Raw genomic sequence first — 26697 nt, 5'->3', positions numbered from 1 at the left:
TAAACCTACACTTGGTTACCTGTGAAGCATTTGAGGATCTGGGGAACCTAGGATGAGATGTAGGAGAAACAGACCCTCTGCCTCATATTTAATACTCAACACCTCTTCTTTGACACCAGTAAGTGTCTACAAGGGCCAAATTATCATGCCAAAGCTGGTGCAACTAGTAAACCACAAAGCAAATTTTGCTTTATTTATGCTTTATTTAAGATTTTACAGGTATGGATTGCAGTTACAGGCCAGCATGGAGAGGACAAAATTATACTCACACAGCACATGGTATAATCATGTGTTTTTCATAGCTTACGGAAAGCAAAAGTCTGACATACAAGTTGATATTTTTATTTGGCTTTGAAGTAGAATTATCAATTGTTCCCCACAGAAACCTCTCTGTGGAGAACAACTGCTTTGCCTAGTTTGTTTTTGCACTACCATAATAACAGCTGCCTTAATTCAATACCCCAGTTAGCTCAGTCCTCTCCAAAACTCAGAATGGTGTTGGACTATGGACCTTCTGAGGTTCCTTCTAGCCTGACTGATTTTGCAACTTCTTGAATTCAGCAGTCTTGATGTGAACAAGGGAACAAGGAAAAGGAGCGACCAATACCACAACGCCTGACAGAAGAGTGCCTCCGAGTTCTGAGTAATACCATTGAGCCCATGTCCATATGGAGCCACACAGTAGGTTTGGGCTGTGGTGATGAGCTACAAGTACAGAGGCTCAAGCTTCTCAAGTGATACACAATGCCACATTTTCTCGTTCACTCAATCTACACACCTGACACATAAACCAGGCAGAAGCCAGGGAGAACCCTGCTCTAGAAGCTCCTAAGTTACTAATAGAGAAAGTTACCTAAGTTACCAATACAGACAGAGACGTGGACTAATCCAGGAGAACATGAATGTATATAACATATACAGAGATAGAGTGAGATGATAAACTAATGCTCACGTCAGCACCTTTACATCTTTTTCTGTCCAACTTACCATAGTCATAGAATAGCTTGGGTTTGAAGGGACCTTAGAGACCATCTAGCTCCAAACCCTCTGCCATGGGCAGCAACACCTTCCACTAGACCAGGTTGTTCAAACCCCTGTCCAGTCTGGCCTTAAACATTTCCAGGATGAAGCAGCCACAATTTCTCTAACTTATATAATTCTAAATATTTATACCATAGAATTTTTAGGGAAAGGTTTAAAAGCAAGCATCATCTAAAATTCATCCCATACAGGAAGCCAGTGAAGTTCAGAAGGTGATTATTAAAAGGTTTGATAGCTAGTGCCCTCTTATAGGATGCCCCTTTTAGCAGACTAAGAAGCAAAGCAGTAGTTTCAGTTTCACACAGATGCTTCCAGCTTTAAGAACACTTCAAGTCATATTTTCTGTACTATCAAGGGGTACATGTGGAAGTCTAGAACAATCTACCACTATATGCCAACAGTATGTGACTGCTAAAATCTGGAGCTCAGTAATTGAATTCTGCAACTGTTATGTTTGCCTTTAGACTCTGAATGTAACAAACCCTAAACGGTGCACACTGTAAGAAATTGCCCACTGCAACCATCTCACTGCCCTGTAAAATGATGTGTACTGCTTCATGGTCACATATCCACTACATTGTGATAGAGAGTCATAGGAAAGAAACATAGTAAAAAAGCAGAATGCAGCCCCAGGCTGACTGTCTGGGGCTGCATTCTACCTTGAACCTTTTACATACGTTTAAAATCCTTGTGTAAAGCTGGACATTTAGAAATATTGTCAATTTCACCTTAACGGTTCATCTTCCCACCTCCATTCCTGGATGCAATTCACACAGAAACACAAGCTAAAATATCCATTCCCTTAGATTCATTAATAGTATTCTTACAAGGTTCAGTTCCTCTGCTATGATACCCTGTTACAGTGATGGCTGTGATTAACAATAATCAAGAAAAATCAATTGCCTATTCATTATTCCATATAACCATTTTACTCATTTCTCTCACACCTATAGAGCTTGTTCACTGTCAGCTTGAAGTGCAAAAGGTTTTAACAGCTAAAAAGCCTTGCGTACTGACTTAAGAAGACACCTCAGTATACTGAGAAAAAAACAATCTTCCAATTCATGTCTCAGAGAATAGAAAGATGAGTGAAATACTAAGCAGAATATACACTTTGTTAAGAATTTTTAAGAAAAAACGGTGGGCACTATACGAATAAACTTGGCTCTGCCTCTGACATATTGGTATTTTTACTGGGAAAGGTACAACAATTCAGGCAGAAGGAAAGAACAGAGTGACAGAAAAATGCTAAAGAGACAGACTTAGCAGTTAAAAATAATTTGCTGCATTTGGCTATATCGGCTATATTAATTTAGTTCTACCTTCAGAGCTTCTAGAGGAAGTTACTCCACTTAGTTATTCCACTTCAAACCTCTGAGCATTCTTCTCAATCCAGCAATTAATATCACAGTGATAAACTGTGATCAAGTCCATACATTGCGGAATCACAAAATAATGTCTTTCCCCTTATGCTAAAATATTCCATTTTATTAATGTTCCTCCAGCGTGACAAAGTAAGCATATATGCTGCTGGAAAAAGGCTTCTAAAATTGAAATGAAAAATCCAAGACACTTTAAAGAAAATAGAAAAGGCTATTCTCTATTGATTTCTGTAGTTTCACAGCTTAATTGCCATGATAAGCTCTGACTGAACTGAAAACATTTTAAAGTGATGCTGAAAGATGAATACAGAGAAGTTTCCCCTTTGTACTGAAATATTATTGGAAATTGATCTGAAGTACAATAAATACATTGAAGAACAAATCAACTACAAATTGGACAGAAAAGATCCTGTTCTTGCAATCTATTTATTTCACAAGTATATACTAGGATCTTCTGCCATCTCAGCAATCTTCCTTTTTAATCAGTGCGACTTATAATAATATTCAGGGAATATCAGCAGTACCTGCCTCTCAGTGGACACCATCTTTCATTGAGAGAATAGGCTTGTAAATGCTGCCAATTTATAGCCTTGCATCCCACTGTGGATCCCCTTTGAAATGAATAGGGAGAATGCCAGGTGCCAATTTGTTGGTTGTTAATGGCTAAACAATCCTATATTGGCATGGTAGTGATTTTATGAGTGAAGGGTCGCTGTATCTTTTGCTGCTTTTGGGTGCCAGAGCATGGTTAAGTGGAAAACTTTTTACTATAGCATGGAAAGAAAGGGCTTATGGAGAAAAACACAAACATGGAACTACGAAGGAGCCTGATAGGCTTCAAATGAAAAAAAGGACAGATACATGATTCTATATGTCTACAAAGGTTATCTCTTCAGACCAGATTATACTCTTAAAGAGCTGGATTCTTGTGTGGGGGTAACACCCTTCTGAATATTTTTTCTTGACATTTTAGTTTGTGAAATCCTTTCGAATTAGACCCTGATCATGCAAAGTCTTGAATAATTTGCATACAGACTTGTCCCACTGAAGAGAAGTTTTGTATCATAGTTCACCAAAATAAATAGTTGAGAATTTTGAAAATGTGACCAAAAGCAAATACATAAAATTCTTAGGAAAAATTGTGCATTTTTACAAAGATTTCCTCATAAATATTATGTTTTACACTTATAATTGAGGCATTGTTTAAAACTATGACTTCTAGTTAGCCAAATGTGTTCTTGCCTGCAACAGGAACTCAAGGATTCACTTACCTACATACAAAGCAAGCATTTTGGCACCTACATTTTAAAAACCTGTGCTTTAAAGAAAAATCCAAAAGCTAAGCTTCTAGAAACTCTGTTTATTAGTAAGAAAAAGACATACTTTTCAGACAGGTGATCAACAAATCCTCCAGGGTAAACTCTGAGATACCCAAAACCAACAAATGGGAATTGCTAACTTTAAACACACCCTGATTTATTCAGAGCTTAAATATGTGAAACAGGACTGCAAATAGTCTAGTATATACTCCTGTTTTCAAGACACAGCAGCAGAGACGATGACATCAAGGTTTTCATACAGCAGCTTACTATACAGTCAACTTTCTACAGGTTATTATACTATAAGCAAGACCACCTAGGTTCAACTTGGCTTTCAGGCCCCTTCTCCAGGAGAAAGCTATGCCAGGCCAGATGCTGCTTGAGAAACTTAAGGTTTGGGGCCAGGGAGAGCAGAAAACAGAAGAAGCAGTGAGAAAGAGAAATGCATAGACCTAAAAAGGCTATCAAAACAACCTGTAGGGTAACAGAAATGGGTGAGTGACAGCTCCAACCTCAGTTTTATGGAGAAAAGGAGGAAGCTCTAACTCCATTTGATGGTAAGACAGATTAATTACATTTGGTGTGAACAGCACTTCTTAGGAGGAGACCCAAAATGGAGGAATGCTTTCTCTTTCCTTTCCTACTTGGTAGAGGATATCTGTTCAAATCAGTTAGTTGTGGGCATGTACAAAACCAAAAACTGCAGCTGAAACAATGCAGGAGGACTACAGTGCTAAGAGAAAAGCAGCCAGGGAACAGAGGCACTCCTGCAGTTAGGCAGCTCACAGGGAGAACAAAAGGGAGAATAAAATCTACACTATCAAGCCTATTCTTTGCTTTTTTGATATCTTTTTCTGTGAGTTTTATTTTTTTTTCCAAAAAAATAAGTGTTGCATACTAGGAATCATACACACTTCTATCACCAAAAACCAGTTTAACATCCAGTTCTCATGTCAGCTTTACCAAATTACTAAAAATGTAACACATGGACAAAAAAATCTAAAAGCACATATGGATCCTGTAGGGATTCAAATATATTCAAATTTCATCTCCCTGTGATTTTATGATTGCTTTTGAAATGGGATGCTTTAATTACTTAACATCTGTTACCCAATAACTAAAGGCATTATGTTTCCCTGCATCATAACAAAAAGACGCCTTGTGTTGCTGAATTCAGCACACATGGAGCTAAACAAGGTTAACGACCATGCTGAACCTATAGAATTGAAGGCTTGCTCTGGTTTGAAATGTGCCTCTATCTTCCAGGCCTTTGAAACAGATTCTTCATCACTGGGTAGATTAAGATGGTTGAGTGATGCTTCATTTTTCTATATACAGAGCTGATTGAATCACTAGCAGCAAGTCTGACAGTCAGCTTTTAGTGTCTTCCAGTGTTACAGACACAGGAATCCCCAATACAGAATGCATGTTTTTGTCCGTCTTGTGGATGTATTAATTTATAATATACATTTTTCATTCTTTCCAAGAGCCTTGACTGGGCAAAGTTTTATGTACTTCATTTATTTCATATGCTCTGAATAGTCTCTTGACTTCACTATTCAGTGCCTAGTGTTCATGTCTCTTAAGGACTGGACAATAAATATTAAATAGTACAAATTATCATACATATGTATTGTGATTTCTTTTACAGTAGTTCCTAGTAAATAAACATTTGCCAACAGTCAAATTTATATTATCATCTAACGTACAGATTTCTCCTCCAATTCAAAGGAAACTAATTGTAAAATCCAAAATAGCTCTGTATGGGCAAACCAACCTATTATTATATGTATGCACTTTCCTGGGGTGGGGGAGGGTTGAGAGGGAAAAGAGGTTTATGTGAAGTTTAGAGTGACAGTAAATAGCAATCTTAAACTAAACTATATTAAATAATAGCAACACAATCCTGAAACAAAGCACTATAAAACCTGAGAAACCTATTTGTGGTTTAAATTCTAAGAAAGGACTAAGCATGCTAAAGTAAGGAAACAGAGAATATGCAATCCCTCAGATACATTTTAACTGTCCTGTAGTTTTGTTTCAAATGTTCTTGACTATGCTGTTTTAAATTCCTCAAACTGAACTAAGGTTAAACTGATTATTTTTTTTTTTTTGGTCCCTCTTCATGATATCACTATGCAGCAAATTACTAATTGGTGTAATTCATCTTATTTCCTGTTAATACGAGGATTGACCCACGATTTCAATTTTCCATTTAGGCATCTTTCTTTTCTCATGAAGGTTTACATGTGGATGCAAAAATGCTGCAACTGTTTGGCATTTTATCCTGCTCAGGGTTGGAATGATGGGTGAAAGTGAGAAGGTTTCCTAAGAAAGAGTGCACAGAAAACTGAGAAAAACTACTCAGATTACACAACCTAATCTTGATTCACCAGTTGCATTTATATTTCTGGCCTTTATGCTCTTGGTGTAATACACATATAACAAGGTTATACATCTAGTAAAAATACCCTATGCATTTAATTTTTCTCATGATATCACTGATAAAATTTCACCTGTCTCTTCAGAAGGCTCTAGATGAGACAAATATTATACAAAAGAAATGCTAATTAAAGTACCTTAGGGAGGAAAAGGGAATGAAAAGACAGAGACATTAAATATTAATCTTAAGCAAGGCATGCAGATTTTTAAAGGTGGAAGTAAACAAGAGTGGGTTCTTGTCATTTGGGATGCCATAGAATTGATTTGAACTTTCACACAGAGGTCCTTCTCTTTTCAAGAGTCACCCTTTTTTAACTCAAGATTGTTTTGGTTTTCGACTAATTTAAGGAAACTCTGATTTAATGATAAAGACCCAACTTGGGAGATTTTATGCTACACCTATTTTTCACCTTTTCCCAAAATATTAAGCATAATAATGTGTTTTATTATCTTTCTGTAAATCTGTTCTATTACTGCAGTTGTCTGTCTTTAGTAAACTTATATATATATATTTCATTTCTGTTTAGTAGCAAAGATGCCTCTGAAATACTGACACACACACAAAGCCAATCCTCATCCAAGGCTTTAGTGAATTTTAAAAACAAGGTATTGCTGTGCTTTCTCAGAGCCTTGCTTTCTAACCATTTATCCCAGCACATGCAACAGGCAAAATCATAAAAGCTGCCTTCAATCAATTTGAGGAAAAAGAGGTGTCACTGAACATCTAAAAAGGTAGGTTGAAAGTCAGAATCCCAAGGGCACACAGATTAACTGAATATATTCCCACTCGTCTTAAATTATACAAATGTTTGCGATGACTAGTCTACCTCACATACTCATGGTGGTCTCTGCCTCTTTCTCCAGTTTCCCGCTACCTGACAACAGGCTTCACATTAATGGAGTCCTACCTTCACAAACCTGCCACTACTGCCTGTGTTGTAGTTCTTCCATCTCTTTAAAAAGACTGCTGGCATCTCTTAAACCTGATCTGAGAATCAGAAAGTTTGCCCTGATATATGTTTGCCAGACACAGACAGTGTAACCCACTTTCTTCCAGAACAACTTGTCTTAACCAACCAAGCTGTTTGTACTGGAAGAAGAACACTAAAGCATAAGCAAGCCTATTGTAAATAAGAAGTCAGTTAGAAGATTCAGAAACTGCAAGGAAATAATAACAAACGTGGTTTATTTCAGCTCAGTTTCAGCTTCAGTTCTATTTCAAATGGTTTTTATATATATTTCTGTGAATAGGAACAGTCACTATTACATCTTTGACACATTCTCCTAACTATTGAAAGCTAATGGTCAGTTCATTTGCCACCCCAAATTAAAGACACATTCTTCTTTTGAACAGATTTTGCCTTCCCCTGCGCCTTTTTTATAACCCAAAGTTAAGATGCAAATTGCACTTCAGCACCAGCCCCACCTGTACCCCCTTTTATGCTTCCTTACAAACCCTTTAACTAATGTAACTGAAATTTATCATAATATTATACATTATACAGTGCTTATGAAAAATAACTAATAATACTTTATATTGAATACTCCAATCCTCTCAAATATCATGATACTACCAAATCTCACAATAGCATTAAATCTTTTAAATAGCTGGAGAGATTGACATCACAGGCTGGAGAGTGAGATGGGATCCATGGCTTTTAACCTGCGCTAAGCAGCTACTCTGCAGTCAATCTGCTGGGCCTAGGCCCCAGTCCTGGGAGGTCTTCCTCAGAAGAGGAAGTACCTACAGAGAAGGTACAATACGGGTATCTTCTGCTTTTTAAACCACCTTTTCAAGGCATCCCTTGATGAGAGAAGGCAAAGTAAGACTAAAGGGAAAGGGTCAGCCCGGTAGTTCTGCAGGGGTAGGAAGAAGCTCAGACAGAGTTGCAGAGGACTGAGTAAAACAGAATCAGGCTCAACCTCCACTGAAAGGACCAAGAATCACTATTACAGATACAGCATTAGTGCTAATACTCACTTTGTTATTGTGGCCATTTAGAATCACAATGCTGCCACAGAATCAGCGTATTGCCATTCAAGAGGAGGAAGCAGGCTTAAGTTTGGTTTAGGAAATCTCCATTTCCCTTTTAAAATGCTGATTTTCACAGGAGTACCCCTTTTGTTTCAAGACTGAGTTGATGGATCTCTGGACTTCCTACCCTCACCTTCCACACTGTCAGCATAGCAGACCTTTTGGTATACATCATGACTACATTACAGTTTAAGAGTTTTCAGAACAAAAGATACTACATATGCAGAATTCCTGAAAGTCATGTGATCTGGGTAATGTTGCAGGATGTCTGAAAGGCTGGGTTAGAGTATATACCAAAAAATGACTGAAACTAAACCCAGTGCTTTAGTTTCCCCCGTGCTAGATACAGGATTGTCACATTCACTTTTTGCTACTCTTTTCATTATGGCAAATTTATTTGTCAGTTCATGGTCAAAAAAAACTACATCTTTCAAAGCAGCCACCTTTTCTCTTTGTTGTCAGTGGCAAGAACTCCATCATTACTTCAGGAAGGATGCTTATCCCTTATTGTCAAGAGGCCAAAATACCAAGATCTGTTCAGCACGACTACCTCATATTTGAATCGGAAACTCAGGCTCAGATTCACTCAGTTCATTTCCTAATTGCTTGTACAGGCGTCTAAGCTGATGTGCAGGCTCAGCAAATACTAGAGCATGCGCATCAGGGAAGATTATTAGAGTCCATGTCCATGCAAAGTGTAGATGCAAGCATGCCTATTTCATAATGGCAAGAAATGCGATGCAGAAGTCTGCTTGGCTACATCTCCCAGTTTGCAGTAAAATTATATGACTGATGTCAGGGGGACAAATATCCTGCTGCCCATTATTAATAGGGATTTAACATCTCACGTAACAAAGCTATACAGGATTTAAAGGGAAATGAACTACATGTATCCCCTTGCCAGCAGTAGAGATATACAAAACCAGCATCAGAACACAGTACACTCATTTATTCACCAGCTTCTGCTTCTATACATGACGACACAGAGTGATATTGCAGAATCTCTCAAAATCTTCACTGTTAGTACTGTGGGTGAATGTGCCCCACCAAAGCACTAAAAAGCTTTAAAAAGAGGAACTGCAGGAAACTGCAAGGAAAAGAAAGTTTTCTCTTCAATCTCCCTGGGTCAGATATAAGACTAAGTATTAGTTAGGAACACTAATTAAAAAAATATAATTATTAATTAATAATTTTAAATGCCTCCAAGCAAAGCAAAGATGCAGCACTTTGCTAGCTTTTATATTTTAGAAATATGATGAGCATATATTTAATTTCTAAACTTGAGACAAAGCAGGTTACTGGCAAAAATTTCTAAAAGCCTATTTTAAAATAAATTTTAATGCAAACTAATGATCACATCTATCAGCATGCATTATCAGAGATGTATTTTGTGCCCCGTAGCAGCTGCTATAGTAATCTTGGAGAAGACATATTGCATTCTTCATTCATAACAAAGACAATGAATTTGTAAGAGTGAAATTCCAATCAGACTCAGGTGTGAAACGTGTCTGCAGTAGCCACATTATAAATTTATCTTTATAGATAGTCATGGTATCCAATTTATCACACCTACCAAACCCCACTGCTTCTTACCATTTCAAAATGTGCTGTCCAGTCTATATCTTTTATGATACACCATGAGAAATGAGCCCCTGAACTTGACTTTGGAAGCTACTTCTATCCCCTTCTACTGTTGTGTCCTCTTTCCACTTTCCATATTACACTTTTTGGATTCCTTTCATAGAACTGTAAAAGATCTCTCTAGCAGTATTTTACGCCTATAGAATGGACGTTTTTTTCTTGTTGAATTATTGCCAGCTACATTCAAACCTGTTCAGATGTAAGCATTGCTTTATCACTCTCAGAGGTCTTCATCTCCACCTTTTTAATCTCTTTTTATAATTACTCCTGGTTATGTTGTTCGTCCATGAGCTCATGCAATGTATTCATAGTTTCTACTTAAGCAGTGTATGTGACAGATTTATTTGTGATCAGACCCCAAACCAAGTAAAACTACTCCAGGATTCATAAGCAAACAGGACTCTGCTTAACAGTCTCAGAGGAGCACAAGGCAGTCAAGCTGACTTTGGAAGTGCTTCAATTTAAAGACTGTGGGAAGCACAGAACTGCATTTAAGAGCCCAAGATCTGCAAGCAATTCCTACATACATCTAAAAATGGAAGAAAATGGCCCAGTGGCAGTTCGTTGTGGATGAGTCTACTCTTTTGTGATTTTGTTTCTGTATACCCTATTCCAAGGGTAAAACTGGAAGAAAATTGTATGAATTCCTGAATTTTAGCCTTGAGATTTTTGGTTTCTTTTACAAAACCCCCTCATCCTGAAAGCTGTGAAGCTTGAGGAATTAAAACCACTTTGAACCAAAGGATCACAAAAACAGTACAATAACATTTACAGTCTCATCACAAAATTGACTATGTGTATCCAGCTGTTTAAAGTATCCACATAGCACGGTTCTCTTCTTGGACACTACAGTTTGCCCATACATCCTGAACAGCAGCATCAGGCTTACTCACAGCCAGGTGAATTATATTACACTTTGAGTGGAATTAATCTCTTTACAGCCATTGCACTTCAAGCTCACAAAATTAACTGCCCATAAGGAAATGTGTCACCTAATAGAATTTAGTCTATTTGAGTGCTGAATATGTTGTACCACACCTTTATACTTCTTGTCAAATATCTTATTCGAAACAGAATGTCTAGTTTCAAAAGTAAATTATCTCTGAAAAATTAAAGACATTCAAACTGCATTAAAATACCCTGCTGCTGATAATGTTGACTAGAAAAACCTGAATTTTTTAAGATTTGCTGAGTTCTCATCTTGATCACTTTCATCATTTATTACAAAATACACAATATTTAGATCAGTCTGAACCCCATTTTTTTCCACAGGATAACTCATCTCTTATAGCAGAGAGGGGTTTACGCTAAGGCATTAAATTATTATTATTAATTCGTGTTAAGATACTTCTTTGCTACTAACTTATATTGAGCTATGGTTTAAAATGTTTGTTCAATGCTCAGCTTTTCCAGGAGAAGCATTTTTTACATATTTATTACTGACTTTGTTCCCTATATTCAGACTGACTGTATTTGGGAATGCTCTTGATTACTGAGCACACTGTACAGTAAAAGACAGATCCTGAAGACCAGACAAGGATTTTTAAGACGAGAGGAAGGCTGACAGGCTGTTAAAACCTGTCTCCCACCTCTGTTTGCTTAACCCAGTATTACAATCTCTTTTTCTCAGTCCCCCAGGGTGTTTCACCAAAAGCAGGGGGTGACATTCAATGGTGTGACATTCAAAGAGTGAGCAAATGTGTGCTCATTCCCCTCTGCAGCCTTATATCGCAGTCATTTCTGCCTTAGGACCCAGTGAAGGGAAGGATTCAGATCTTTTTCACATCAGAGCTGTATTTACTCAAGTTGTACCGATAAAGCTGATGTGAAGTTGCAGTGAGATGGAGGATACTCTGCACAATTACCAGGATCTATCACAAGTAGCTTACTGGCTTTATATACCCATTAGGAAATAGTGATGTGTAATGTGAATGATGAATGTTGAATGAATGGCTGAAATATGAATAAATAAAAAAGAGAAACAGATAGTGCCAAAAGCCCAACTTCCCCAGCTACAGCTGTTGCAGAGGTTACGTCAGCCTATGTCTAGCCTGGATGTACGGATTGAAAACCCATTACTGTTCAGAGGCACTAGGTGTGCTTCCAGATCACATCTTCCAGTTCAGTTCTCTCTGAAAAAAAACTAGTTTGCATGCTCCATAAAACAAGTCCAAACACAGTAAATGGATATGATATTTACTACAAAAGCATACGTCTAATTTAAGCTGAAATCCTAATGTAGATGTATTCACTGAAGAATCATGGTTGGATGTTCCACTCAAAAACAATAGTAGGAGAGCAGCTTTTATATCGATGAGTTTCAATTTTTTTTTTTAATTTTTGTTTTCTAAACACATTGCTTAAACGCGTGTTGTTCAAACCACGACAAAGCTACATTTTTTCATAATTCATTTTTCAAATATCTGACTTTTATAGCATGCTAGGAGTTACAGCTAGTACTATGCTTGGGCTTTACAGAATGTTGGGAGCTATGGGAACAAGGAGGAAGAATATCTTCACTTATAATCCCTGTACTTCTACACACTGGAGAGAGAAGAAAAGGTTGTGAAGCTTATTTGTAACTTAGTTATAAATGATGCCCTGGGCACTCACTGGATGAAGTCTTTGATTCATTTCCTGGGTAGATCTAAATGTATAGGACTATACCTCAATGATAAGCAGTCACAGTTAGAGCAAATGCCCATTAAAATTAAGGTTCAGGAGTGAGTAAAAAAAAAAAACATACCTTATCAAACTGATAAAAAATTAGCATAAACTTGCCAATTCATTTGTGAGATGTGACTCCATTTCAGAGCCTCCTATATTCAGACAGTTTTGTGTTAATGTGATTACAAAGAGCTGGCATGAAATCTGTTTGCACAGGGGTTGCTAAAAGCATTGAATCAGCTCTTTTCTTACCTCCCTCACACACAACAGTATGGGGATTCTTGGGGACTTCTAAAACTTGAGAGATCCTCACTGCAAGGCTTGGTTTCCTTTTGAGGAATAAATCAGATTTTCGCAAGATTACTATCAGCTGCCCCAGGAATTCAACCACCACCAGGAAGATAAAACCAGAACCCCTAAAATCTGGGTACACGTTTCAAAAGGACAAACATCATTTCACCACCAGAAAGATAAATCACCATCTGGTGTGACTATGGGTCAACACCGTCTCATTGCTCTATCCAGGCCAGTGCCACTAGTAGCATTCATTACTCCAGATTTTGGCTAAAATTGAGAAACTAATTTTCTATGGCTCATGTAGGTTTATAAGAGGCCACTCGTAATGATGATCATAGCCCTTACTGCTTTTGAAATATATTCGTTTATACATACAGTAACCTCAGAATAAATTCATTAGGTTTCTGGTTATTCTCCACACCTTATTCATTTCAGTAACAATCTAAAACTGTGTATGCAATACATGCCTGTATATTCTATTACAAGAGTGACTGCTATCACATGAAATAGTATTTTTCCTAAAGACAGGTGAGCTTTTCCTCTGAAACTTTTACTATTCAGAAAGAATGTATCAGTTCAAAAGTACTAGAGTACCTTCTTTATCATCATGACGTATGATTGCATCCCGTATCATATCAGCAAGATTAAAATGAACTCGATTCTTTCCATGTTTCAGTTTCTTCACGTAGCCCGCCCATTTCTGGAAAGCTTTTTCTCGCTCATAATATGCCTTTATTTGGTCACAGCGCATCCGCTTCACCAGCCGCTGCCGCTGGCCGAGAGGGAGGGACTCCAGCAAGCACTGCTCAATTTCCATCTCATGGGACCGAAAAACATTACATAGCTGGAAACAGCCTGAAAGAAATTAAAGATGAACACATTTATTTCATGCAACAGCATGTGACATGAAACCTCCACCAATTTTTTTGTCCTAACTACATGTAAGTCTATCATGTGAGCTCCTCCTACTTGACCAATGCTGACTACAAAGTATATACCATTATAATTTAGTTTTTAGAAACAACACATAACTAATTTCATTAAACCACTGATGCTTTTTAAAAATCTAACTCAGTTCATGTAAACAAATGTGAATAGAAAGAAGTGCAAAAGTTCAGCTGTGGGATGGGCAAAATATCTAAATAATGTAATTCAAGTGGCTTGCATTTGGTTACAAACAAGAGACTATTTTGCAGGGAAATGCCACTGCTGATGCCCACCCTTCCTTTTTATTAATTTTCATCTTGCTTTAGGCTATAAAATTCCTGTTATTCAGTGAGAAGAAAAATCATCATAATTATAATGAGCTCATTAGCATGCACTGGGTACTCAGGCAACTATCTATTAAAAACATCAAAGTCATTTCAGATTCAGATTATTTTTCTTTCTTTTTTTTTTGCATTGTTTAGAGCCAACCAAATGCAATCTTCTGATGAAACTGTCAGATACTGAAATCTTCATGTGGAAAACAATCACAAATGTGTCTTTGATTCAGTTAATCCTAACATTAGTAGCATTACCTTGAAGTTAGATTCCTCTTTTGTTGTTACTGTTAAATCTGGTATATTTACTGATGATGCAGTAACATCTTTTTTCTCTAATATGTTCACTTTTCCACTGAGAAAGACGACCATAACATGCTGCTAGCTGCTTTTCAGGAGACAGTTCTCTTACAAAAGAGGACTAGTGTATTGTTAGATAATTTTATTGCTAGAGTCCTTGGATGTGAATCCACATCAATTGATGATGTACCCACTAACCTGCCCTAAGACCCTTTGACGGGGTACCAGATCACTTCTGATTCTCATGTTCTACTTTATCTACATACTTAAATTTTCTTCATGTGGGAGCCAGGTGCCCAAATTTGTAATTTCTAAGGACTGTCAGCAGTCCAGATGAGGTTTTTTTCTCTTAGTTCGATGGAAAAGCTCTTGAAGGGGATGTAGACTCAAGTCACCTTGGGCACTAAATACCAAATTAAGCACTACTGTGCAATTTTAATTAGGCCTGCTTTTGTTTACTTATTTTGCAAGTGCAATTCCAAGTGTGTAATTATACCGCCAAAGGACCTCTACCTCATTCAGGGAACTAGCAGAGCAGTCTTGACTAAATGACCACTTTCTTTTCTGCTTGATGCTTAACATATGTTTAATCTACTGAATACCATTCAAACCATGCTCTGAAGGCATAATTAATAACTTGACAGTCTTTTGTAAAGCTCACATTATCACAGTGCATAAAAGCTTCAAAAATATTTATTTATTTTTATTAAAAAGCAAGGGATAAAGGGGCATTCTTATCTACATTCTGTACTGAAGAACTGAAAGATAATTATTTTCTTTTTAAATCACTAGTTCTGGGTGTCCAAGAATTCTATATTCTTTTCTTAAATGTTTTTGTTTTGCTTTAAAGGCATGGTATTCTATAAACTATTATGTATCATAATACCATAATAAAATATTGGGAAAGTGGTACTCCTAGGTCTGAATGTCCATCGCTCTGTAAGTTATATCTATTACATTATCTTTTTATTCATTATATTGTTACATGATTTTATTATAAATTATATATTGTATTCTATTATATTTGTACTCACTACGGATTAGAACCCAAGTTCTCAAACCAGACTTCCCAAAATTGAGGAGCATACATCTATACAGAAAGTGCCAGAGTGTCTTCTTGAGAAACTCCCATGACAGAAGCAGGCAAAAAATACAGTTCCAGATGTCATATTCAGCCAACTTCTTTCAACATAGGCTATCCTTTCCCTCCCTATAATTTCTGTTCTTTTCTTAGGAAAAAAAAAAAAGTTGTCAAACTAAAAAAAAATGGAAACAAGTATTGGCTTGCACTAAGCCAAAACACAAACCCTTTCTTTTTGCATGTCAAAAGCCAACAACTCCTTCTGTGTAACAAGATTTTCCATTTGACCTTAAATGATATCTTTCATTTCTGAGCACATGTCAGAAAAGACAACAAAATGAAAGGGTAGCTCCGTAAAGCTGCAGAAGATGTAACTTTATGCTGCACTTCAGTCCCAGTGTTCAGAGAATTCAATCAAATAGAAGATGTACACTCAGACCCTCCTCAGGCCAAGGCAGTTTGTGACTGCATCTCCTTTCTCTCACAACAGGACTAGGGAATGAACAAACTTCAAATCTTCCTTATCAGAATTGTTCTGGTTTGTATAAGATATGTCAGTACCCATCCCTTAAGCCCACACAGTACTTCCAGCTTGTAAGACTATACCCCAACACTTCTGTGTATAGCGCCTGTCAGTCAGGCTCACAGTCTCAAGAGGGAAAACCAACTTGCTGCATTACACCATGTTTGACAATAAAGCTAAGCTGTACAAGAGTTTTACAAGAGCTCTGTCCCCTCCTTCTCTTATATGAAGGGAAGAAGCAGCAGCCATATACTTGAGCTCTGACAGGCTACAACTGAAGTTGCTGTCTATACCTGGAAAACTCAACTGAGGGTGAAAATTGTAGCTGTTCTTCTAGTCTTAGCCATAAATCGATGTTGTTCCCTGACAACAGACTTGAAAGGTCAAACAATTCAGGCAGATTGAAGACTCTTAATGCACTTGGACACTGGTCTCAGATGAGAAGCACTGAGCTGCAGATGGGATTTTTTTCTCTCAGAAAATCTGGAACCTGATACATCTCAGATGAGATCTGTACCTGACTACAGATACAATAGCTGCAGGTCAGCAGCCTTGTTTGTTTAAGCCTGGATTAAACAACATAGTACAGATGCAGACAAAGGCAAACTCTGAATTAATATTTCAGATGCTAATCATTAAAGCATGTAACATTCAGTCCCAGTTTTAGAACCAGGCAGATCTCTGCTCTGAGTGGCGACCTACTGAGCATGGGGAACTGCCAGTGGCACAAGAGGCAGAGTTACGTGGTTATTACCCCAAGAGAGACGGACTCAAACCCAGAAGGGTTATAGACATGCTTCTGGAGGAAATTTTGGGGATCACTTAGTGCCACTTTGAGCAGGGGGTTAATCAGTGACATCCGATCAGGTAACCACGTCTTATCTATCAGAGACTTGAAAATCTCTTGTCAACTGATTCTCCAAGTTCTCTGGGTAACCTGTTCCACTGTTGCCTCCTACCAAAAATGACTTGTTTTTTTTTCAGTGGCCCTTATCCCTGGTTACTACTGTCACTACCAAGAAGAGTTCAGCTTTGTCATTTACGTGATGTTCCTGGTAGCCTTCTGCTGCCCCCACTCCACTTCCTCAATGTCTATCTTATGCTGGGGGGGGGGGGGGGGGGCAAGACTACACACATACTTGCAGGTGTAGTTTCACTAGTCCTGAGTACAAGCAGACAATGACTTCCCTAAGTCTATTGGCCACAGTCCTCCTAATATAGCCCACTATGGAGTTTGCCTTGTTTACAACCAGCATGCAGGGCTGGCTCCGATTCAACTTTGTGTCCACTGTAACCCCTGCATCCTCTTCAGCAGGGCTGCAGATCAAGTCAGTCAGTTCCCAGCCTGTAAGAATGCGTAGGATTAGTCTGTCTCAGGCATGAAAATATGCACTTCCTCTGCTGAATTGCCCAAAGTTTCTGTTAGCCCAATCCTCAGGATTAAACTGTATCATTCAAAGTACGCCAACCACTCTGTCCTAATTGAGCACTGCCAACAAGCAGCCACAGCTTCAACTGTAAAGACGACCTCCAGTAAAAAATAGCTGCTAAAATCCACAACTTTATTAGGCAGATGTAAACTGTTGCTGTATAGAGACTGACAACTCAGCTACAGCCAGGCTTGAAAGAAAAGCTGTTAAAAGCCTCCTAAGGGGTAACGTGTAGCAGGTCTGTCCATCCTTTTCTTTCCCACGTATGAGAAAACCAGCACAAACCAGCATATTGAACTTATACAAGAACCTTGTATGGGACCCATTCAGAAGATATATAGAAAACACTATCTCAGCCAGACCTAGTTTTGAGTATGCTCACAGGAGGCAGTGTGTTAACATGAGAAAAGGTTTGCGGGTAGGGAAAAAGGTTGCCTTCTGAAACAATCTGCATAAGAGTTTATATCTCATTACTTAAGATATCATATTTGAAGATTATTTCACGTGGTTCTTGCTTCAGTCTATGATAAATTACAGTTATGTACAGTGATTTGATAAGGTCACTGTGACTGGATAATCGATTAGTAGTGTCTCCATCAAAACACTGAAAAAGCTTACAAGGGTATTTATTTTATGAGATGCCCTGGACCAAAATGACTAGAATAAACACAACTGTAGGTATGCATCTGGTTTTAAGGTCTGCATCTTCTGTGTAAGTACACAATATAAAAGCCCTTATGAAACACTGAAATATCAAAACCAGAGATCCCTTTATCATGTTACTTATTAACTAGCATAGGACGAAGGAAGTCACTACCACTGCAACTGAAAGGGAAAAAAAATATTTCAAGGATGCTTGCTGCTTCACTGACTGGGTCCACCCAGGATCACTAGAAAAAGAATTGCTACAAAACACCCTGTTCATAAAATTGTAGCAATTTACTCACAACTGGACATAGTGCCAATTGCATTACAACATAAATTATGAGCTTGATTTCAGTATAAGAAATTTCTGAGTAAAAAGGAACTGCTCACTTTGAGTTGTCACTGGTTCTCACTGTGAAGGTGAGAAGGACTGTTTTGTGGCACTACAAGCACTAGATCCTGAACAACATGAAGAGCTTGGAAAGGATGATGGGACATAAACAGAGAAGAAGAATGTGATTACTACAGGCATTTTCTTCCATATCCTGCAGGTGATTTGCGCCCAAGTAACTTTACAGTATGTAAAAATATTTTGCCATACCTCTCTTCAGAAACCACACTGTTAGAACTTTATACTTCCATCTCTTTATGGCTTATGTCACTTTAGTCACTTGCTCTAGCATTTAAATTGGAAGTCTAGTTATCCTAAAAACACACTTCAGAGAATAATTCACATTGCCTGGGGGTAATTACACTTCTGTCTAATCTGGATCACATGTCAAGGAGGCATTTCCACAATGTAAAGCTGGATGCCTATATACATGTGCACACAGGCACTACAAAAAAGTTTGCAACTGTGCTCATACGTACTGTGTTTTGACTTCTCATGTGATATATGTTGTGAGTCAGAGAAGTACTCCTGGACCCTGGGAATAGTGTGTTTTGCAAAATATGGCAAGTTAAAACGCTTGTCTCTTCATCAAAGGCAGGCACACACACAACCAAACTGCTGACGCTGCCTAATGCAGCAAGCATCTCAAATAAGGTGACATGGAATTATGGTGCATAATGTTTAAAACTACAAATTTGCAAACACAAGACACATGCTTACCTCTAGTTTTGTAAACTTTCATGTTGATTTTGATGATATTTTAAACAATCAATAATTAAACTTCTAGGTATTTGAAGGACTACGGTCTTTAAGAGCATAGAAAAAAAACGTATGAGGCTTAAATTACCTGGAAAAATGGCAATTTAAGATTCTGAGAATGTATCTACTTGAGACTGCTACCTAAACAATACTCTTTAAGCATCTTGATCATAATAAAGGAAAAAGGGCAAAAAACTCTCTAAACATACACTGTCTTTAGCCTGGGTCCTCTGACACTTCAGCTCCAATCTTGGTCTGTTCTTGCTAAACATATGGTATCAGTCCCTCTTCATACCTACAATTAAACACCTACAGTCTAATTAAGATGCCTGAAATCATCCTGAATTTCAGAAAGATAAAGTATTTGAAGGTTTCAACAACTTCAGCAAACTGTTAAATAGATTAGCATTCATTAAATGGAAAAAAAAAAAAAAGAAAAAAGATAAAAACAAAAACCAAAATCTTTTTAATAAATACTGTACTATTACACAACACTTTCAAAGCTGGGTATCTAAACATATTCACAGCACTAACAAAGATATGTGGGAAAAGAATGCAGTGAGCAGCAAGTGCTTTGGCACTTACAGACCCAGACACACGGAGGGTGAAATCAGTGCAGCTTCATCCAGCTCCAAAGACAGCATTAATTTACACCACAAGTTTGATAACAGAAATCAGACCAGAAACTAGAGCCCTGACCCTTTAATAATGTGCTTTGCTGTTGTATGCAATTACTTTACTATACATGATGATTTTCTGCTACCAACAATGCATATTATTTAAATATATTTCATTACAAATATTAATTTATTAGTATTTATGCAGCTGAAATGAATGCCATATGAAATCAGCGATACAAATACAATAGGCTAACTGAAATTACAGTGTCTGGCCCACAGATCAATGCATTTTTTAGAGGTGCCTTCTTCAGAAATCAAGTTATTATGTATTGTCTACTGATCTTCCAGTTTCAAAAAGAAGTATTTCTTACCCATAGAAAGGACTAGATTAATTTAAATCCATCTCAAATTGCAGCATTAAGGTCTGTATCAAAATACTTAGATTTGAAAATCGTTTGTTCAGCACAGGAAAAATTACTTACCATTTGAACAGCATCTCCATTACATTTATTAAGCTGTAACTGAAGTGCAATGCTTCTAACTACTCAGCCTGATTTTAACAGCTAAAGCATTTTCATCAGGTCAGCAGTGGTCTGCTTACTGTAGTGATGGACCTAATCCTTTCTTTTTTTCTTGGTTCCCCACCCCACAGGCAAATAATCATAAGGGAACAATATAAATGTAAACTATTTACCTTGTAAAGAATGCAAAGAATTCAATTGATGCCAAGTCTTCTGAGAACAAGTTACATTTCAATAAAGGAGCTGATGTGCTTCTCCTGTTCCTGGCTCCAGAAAGCTTCTTTTGGGTGTAATTACAAAGGTGGGGCTCTTAAATGACAGGATACACAAAGCTTCCTCATTTCCTGTTTAACATCCAACTCTGTACTGAAGAGACATCCTAAGCACATTCAAGCAGCCATCCTCTTATAAAGCCCTACTCCTGTATGCTGCTCTTTGAGAGCCTTTCTATGTGACTAGACTGGTAAGCAGTCACAACTGCAATCAATTTCCAGCTTGATACCAAGGAAAAGTTACTTATCAGACACTATTAATCAACTCTACAGGCCTTCCAATAGACTTTATTATCTATCTATCAGCAATTCAGTGAAGTTACAGCAGCATTCTCTAAAAATATATTATATTTAAATCAAAGAATCTACCAATTTGGGATCTTGTCTTCAGAGTGATAGAAGAGAGCCTGAATAATAATGAATTCAATATAACAGAGGGCTCTGCATTGTCATTTGTGATTTATGTCATGTAGCAGTCTGTAACATACGGATATTTTATGTTCTAGGTAAAAGTAATTAACTGTGTGCCAGCCTATTCAATAATAAACTGCCTACCCACGCATTGGCCTTCAGAGTAATAAAACACAGGTTTCAAGTACATGCATAAGGGGTTCTCCCCATTTTTTACAAAAAGAAAAAAAAAAAATATCATTTTCTTTTGCCTGCCTTGAAGCACAGGGAACTCACTGGTCTGAATGGTCTGAGAGGAGCTGTACATATCCCAGAGTCCTAATCTGTGTATCACATCTAGAAACTACAAGAATGTAAGCAAAATGAACAGACACTGCTCCATTTCATACTGTTTCTTTTGGTAAAGCTGCTAACTCTATATTATCTACACTGCTGTCATCCTCCTATACTCCCTTGGAGGATGAGACAGGTGCAGCCTGGATTCCCACAAACCACAGCATAATTCAAATAAGCTCTCCCACAAACATCAAAACCCAAAACTAAACCACCATTGTTTGCTCTGGAGCACTGGAGTTTCTAACTGAAAAGACTGCATACCATCCACGATTAGTAAAACACATTAACTCATTCATCTCTTCTAATATACAAGATAATTGAGCCTTTAGGACATGAAAGTCTACTCTCAATGTGGATTCAGGGCTGTACTGTACCATCTCCACATACTCCCAATGTCCAGACAATAAGCCAAAAATCACTACCTACTGCTTTTCTCAACTATAAGGAATGCTTTTGAGGAACTGGTCCATGAAACTTGGGATCCAATATGCCCCTACCAAAAAAAAAAAAAAAAAAGAAAAGAAAAGATCAAAAATATAATTAAAAAAAAATTTAAAAAAATAATTTTAAAAAAGTTTCTTTTGGATACCTCTATTCTAGTGCATAGAAGAAGGGCAAGAAGCAATCTCTGGCTCACCAGTTAAATGTTATATACTGGATCATGTTTGCTTGGTGAAGGTTCATGCAGAGCAAAAAAACATATCTAGACTGCATAGCACATGGTCCTGATCCTCCTGTGATTGTCATGCTATGCTGTTGTGCTCTAAGACATAATTAACTTCTTTTATGCCTTCTAAATTTCAGTGTCTGAACTGGAGACTACACTCCCAACACAGCAGAAAGGAATTTTACAATATAAAACCAAAGGTGTTCGTATTTCTTCTAGTAAGTAGTAGTAGAGTAGGCGTAGGCAGGAAACAATATTTGAGGCTACAAAGTCTTTTGAAATAGACTGAAGATCGGGCAGGACACAGAGCACATAATTTGGATGAGTTTCAACCACCCTACTGGGAGAGGTCTCTAGATACCATCTGTAGCCTTTGCCATAGAGAGAGCTAGTCAGAACTGTTAAAAAATGAACCGGCAAGCTAAATAACAATCAGGTAGCGGGTCAGGAAATTATGAGAGGAAATAAAATTAAAAGATATGCGTGCACACACACAAGTAACAATTAGACACTGTTTTCTTAGGAAAATCAAAGCAAAATATGCTTATATGTGTGTGTGGGTCCAAAACATACTGTTCCTAAAGCATGTATTTATTTTTTTAAGAAAAGTTTTAAGCCTCCATGTCAAGATCTGAAGAGCAAGTTTATAGTAATCAGAAAGCAGCAGTCATCTGAGTCAAAATAACACTTTTTTTTTTTTAATATATATATAGACAGCAGTTAGAAGAAAACCAAAATTGGCTGTTTGAGCTAAACCTCATAGTGTTTTGTTCACTTCTGGATGTATGTATTTATGTCACTCATTATTTAGGATTTCCAGAAGCAATAATGTATATCTCTTAGATTAATACAAAGCACCTATTAAGGCTTGTCACTCACAAAGCCTGAGAAAATAACATTAGCATATGTGGTCATATTTTAATAATCCAAATTGCTATAAATCACATCAACACCAAATAAAACTCAAGAAGCTCAAAATCAGAAGGTACAATGAGAGCAAAGGAGATCTAGGTTTGCCAAATGACAACAAAAGAGACAAGAAGGAAGAGCTCTAAAAAAGAAATAATTTCTCCTTTCAGTCCTTGCACAGACCTGGCTGTCTATTTGGCTGCAATGCAAAACTTCTGAAGTTTCAACTAAGCTGTGAAGATAAGACTTATTTCCTCACGGGGCAGTAAATGGAGAGGTAGTCATACATTCATCTCTAGTCCACACTTTCACATACAGGACAGAGAGCAGGGGAGGACGTGATCTAGGAATAGATGCAGTGGAAAATTCTTCATGCCATGACACTGTAATATAAAGGGTTTGTTACACAGAGCAAAGACAGTGAGATCACAATAAGCAATGAAAAACACCAACAACTTTGAAGGGTGAATTAACACTCAGGTGCACAGTGAGAAGAAGCCAAAAATCACAGTCATTGCACCTCAAAGGTGTTGAGAAAGTTGGAACAGCAGGAGAACCAACCAACCATTTTACTATAAATTAAGGTCTGAACATAGAAACAAAAAAAATAACCAGGTTGTTTCAAAACCTGGGGCAGTTTTTTCATCACAGACATTCTCAGGTATCACTATTTAGGATGTAAATATGCCAGGGATCATGATGCATACACCAGATGAGAATTACACAAAACCCAAAAGAAAAATACATAAACCAAAATATGCAAAAGCCTTCTTGCAGCAAAGTTAGTTGAAAAAAAAAAAAAAGACAAAGAGGATATTCAGTATCATGCATCACAAATAGTCAAAAGCCAAAAGGGAAACAGTGGTTCACAGACCTAAACATAAGGACTGTCAAGCACATAGGAAAGGAAATCCTGTGCCAAGTGGACTGTGGTTCTACAGGCAATCTAATACTTTACAGAGATTAATGTAAAGTAAAAGCAAATGGAAAACTAGTTTACGGTACAGCACTAACAAAAATTCTGCAGCAGAGCTAATATATAGGCCTTTGGTCACTGTTCAGTGTACATTAAGGGATTGTCATCTCAGTTTTCAAATAGCAAAAGGACTGGAAACAGGCCCTCCTCCTTTATGCAGAAAGGCAACTTATCTGGAATACTGCATTCAATTCTAGACAGTCAAATTGGAGCAGTTCAAAAGAAAATATCACAAATGATTCTGGGGCCTGAGGGACTGATTTATGAAGAAAGATGAAAAGAATTAAACATGCATAGCTTAGCTAAGCAGTGACTAAGGAAAGACAAGTTAACAGAAATTTGAAGGGTGAAAAGGCAAAAGAAAGGTTATATAGCACAAAAAGGAAGGGAATTTGGAACAATTAAAATGAATTTAATATAGTGTAAATTTAGGCAGAGTACCAAGACAAAAATAACACACACGGATGGCATTAACAGGTAAGACCGCAAGATTCCTTGTTTGGTGTACTGGATGGATAGCCACACAAAAGCACCACCAAAAGCAGTTCAATGTTTCTGGCACTCAGGGCAGCTCACTCACTGAGCTCTGGCACCTCTGAATGGCCCTGCAAAGACAACCCTCCAGTAAAGTGGAGAACCAACTGGGAAGAATACACCACTGGCATCTGAAAGACTTCTCTCCCTTCTGTTGGGGGTACAATTACTGGGTACGTCCTAAGTAAGCCTGAGCTACAGTTAGATTAGCAAGGATGGCTGATTAGTCTGAGCTGGAGCTTCATGGATAAGTGAAACACAAGCAAGCTGAGCAGCTGTCCTGACAGCAGAGTTTACAACAGTCTGTTAAGGTCATCTTTCACAATCTACCATCTACCATTATAGCTGGGGTCATGTAACACTATAGCACAGCTGTATGGGCTCACAGAACATAAAAAGGGTGCAGAGAATCACTGTAACGCTTGTGAACATGTACAGTAATATCACTTCTAGGTTAAATTAAAATGGGGAGATCCGTTTGTCTTAAGAAGAAACTGAACAGCTTCATTTCACCTGACAAGCTGAAAATAGCAGTGTCAATGGATGGACTCCCTGTCTACATGACAGTTCAAGTTCCTTCACTGAGAAATAACTACACAAACATAAAAGATACTTCAAAGCTGCTGAAGACCTGAAAGCAGAAATCAAACAAATTATCGCAGCTCCAACATTACTGTTCATAAGACAGAAAAAGCGTCTCTCAAAACCACAATAAATCTATATATTCACTGGATATTAGGAGGAATTAAGTATATCATTTAGACTGCCTTAAGAGCTTTACTTTTCACAACTGTCTATATGATTTACACATACTACTGCTGTAACTAACATTATTAGCACTGCATCTAACAAAATCAAGTAACTGGGTTCAGAACAAAGCACCTGAAGAGCAAGGTACTCATTTCCTCTACAATCTGAATATAAAACTTCTTGTTTCACATAAACGTATGAGGTATATATTGTTTTCCTAGAGTCTCCTGCAATAAACTACTGGAAGACAACACTACACTTTCCACAAAGACTGAAAAAAGAGGAAATTTCTACATGTCTGCCTCCCTCCTTCCTTCTCCTCAACTTAGATGACAACATTCACATAACCTTTACAGGACAAAGCTTGGATTCCTTATATAGTAAAAGAATAACATTTAAAAGCAGTCTATTAGCTTTCAGAATATGACCTTAATAAATTGCTCAATTTTCTGTAATGTCTTCACAAGGTCCCATATATATTTTATATGTCATACTTCATAACAGGATTTGCACTGAATGGGACCACTGCAATACTCCACCAGCCTGAGGTGTTATGGCCCAGATCTGTTGCCTGTATACATGTTCTGAATATCACTTCAATCTCTTCTGAAAAGTCATACTGCATAGAGGGACATTCATAATAGGATTTATGGCCAAAGATATCAGACTCAACATTTTTCTTCTTCCCAAGAATAACATTTTCTGTTTTAAAATCAACTATGAAGTAAAAGTAAAGCACACCTCCAAATGGAAATCCTTCAGGAAGATCTGTATTCTAGAGGCATAAAAAACTGGTAATGAATGACCAAACGCTCTTTCACCTCTGCCCTATGCCCTCCTGCCCACAATCCTTGCCAGTTACCATTCTCATGGGCCTAAAAGAGATTAAAATGACTACATCCCAGCTCTCTGAAATCACCTTAGACATGGGGGGAACTTGTCATGGACAGCCGCGTTTCAGTGTACAATAGCACTGGAAAGGCAAACAGATTTGGCAATACTAATTGCATTGTGTTTCTGCAAGTTATGACAGACTGTTACCTCAGGGTATGTGCAGCAGTTAAAATATTAGAACTTGAAGATTTTTGTCTAGCAGGTCTTATTTTGCTGTTGTTTGCACTCAAGGCAGCTGCTTGGAAGTAAACAACTGGAAAATATAACTCAAAATAAACAATCACACTTCTTTTAATTGGTGGTTCTCCTTTATGACATATTAAAAACTTGCATTAGGATTACTCTTTATTTGTTCCAAATCAAACTAAGCTTGTGTTGACTTTATTTCCATTTGTTAGAGAACAAATTAGAATTACTTCAACTTAAAATCTGACTTGCTTCAAAATAACCATGTTAATTTTGATGCAGGTATTCATTTCATTATCCACAAATATTTTTTCTTTGATTTTACAACTTATGAACTGTGCAAAATTTACCATGATGCAGCATGTTAATTTGTCTAAAATTAAAGAAAGAAAAGGAATTGTGATTA

General features: G+C 37.5%; 1 protein-coding gene across 6 annotated transcripts in view; it reads right to left on the bottom strand.

Moving 5' to 3' along the window:
- Positions 1–26697, bottom strand: part of MYO16 (myosin XVI) — a 386124-nt gene that overhangs the window by 257758 nt on the left and 101669 nt on the right. For all 6 annotated transcript variants that reach the window (XM_062619194.1, XM_062619175.1, XM_062619216.1 and 3 more), the window contains one exon: positions 13419–13679. In XM_062619194.1, the coding sequence (XP_062475178.1) occupies positions 13419–13641 (223 nt within the window). In that variant the 5' untranslated portion in view covers positions 13642–13679. The remainder of the gene's footprint in view (positions 1–13418; positions 13680–26697) is intronic.

The sequence above is a fragment of the Pezoporus occidentalis genome, unplaced genomic scaffold, assembly GCF_034315485.1.
Source record: "Pezoporus occidentalis ecotype Australia unplaced genomic scaffold, CSIRO_AGI_Poc_V1 ctg105, whole genome shotgun sequence".
In the NCBI taxonomy this organism is placed as follows: Eukaryota; Metazoa; Chordata; class Aves; order Psittaciformes; family Psittacidae; genus Pezoporus; species Pezoporus occidentalis.
The sequence above is the reverse complement of the archived record's forward strand: the minus strand, read 5'-3'. Positions and strand labels throughout refer to the sequence as shown.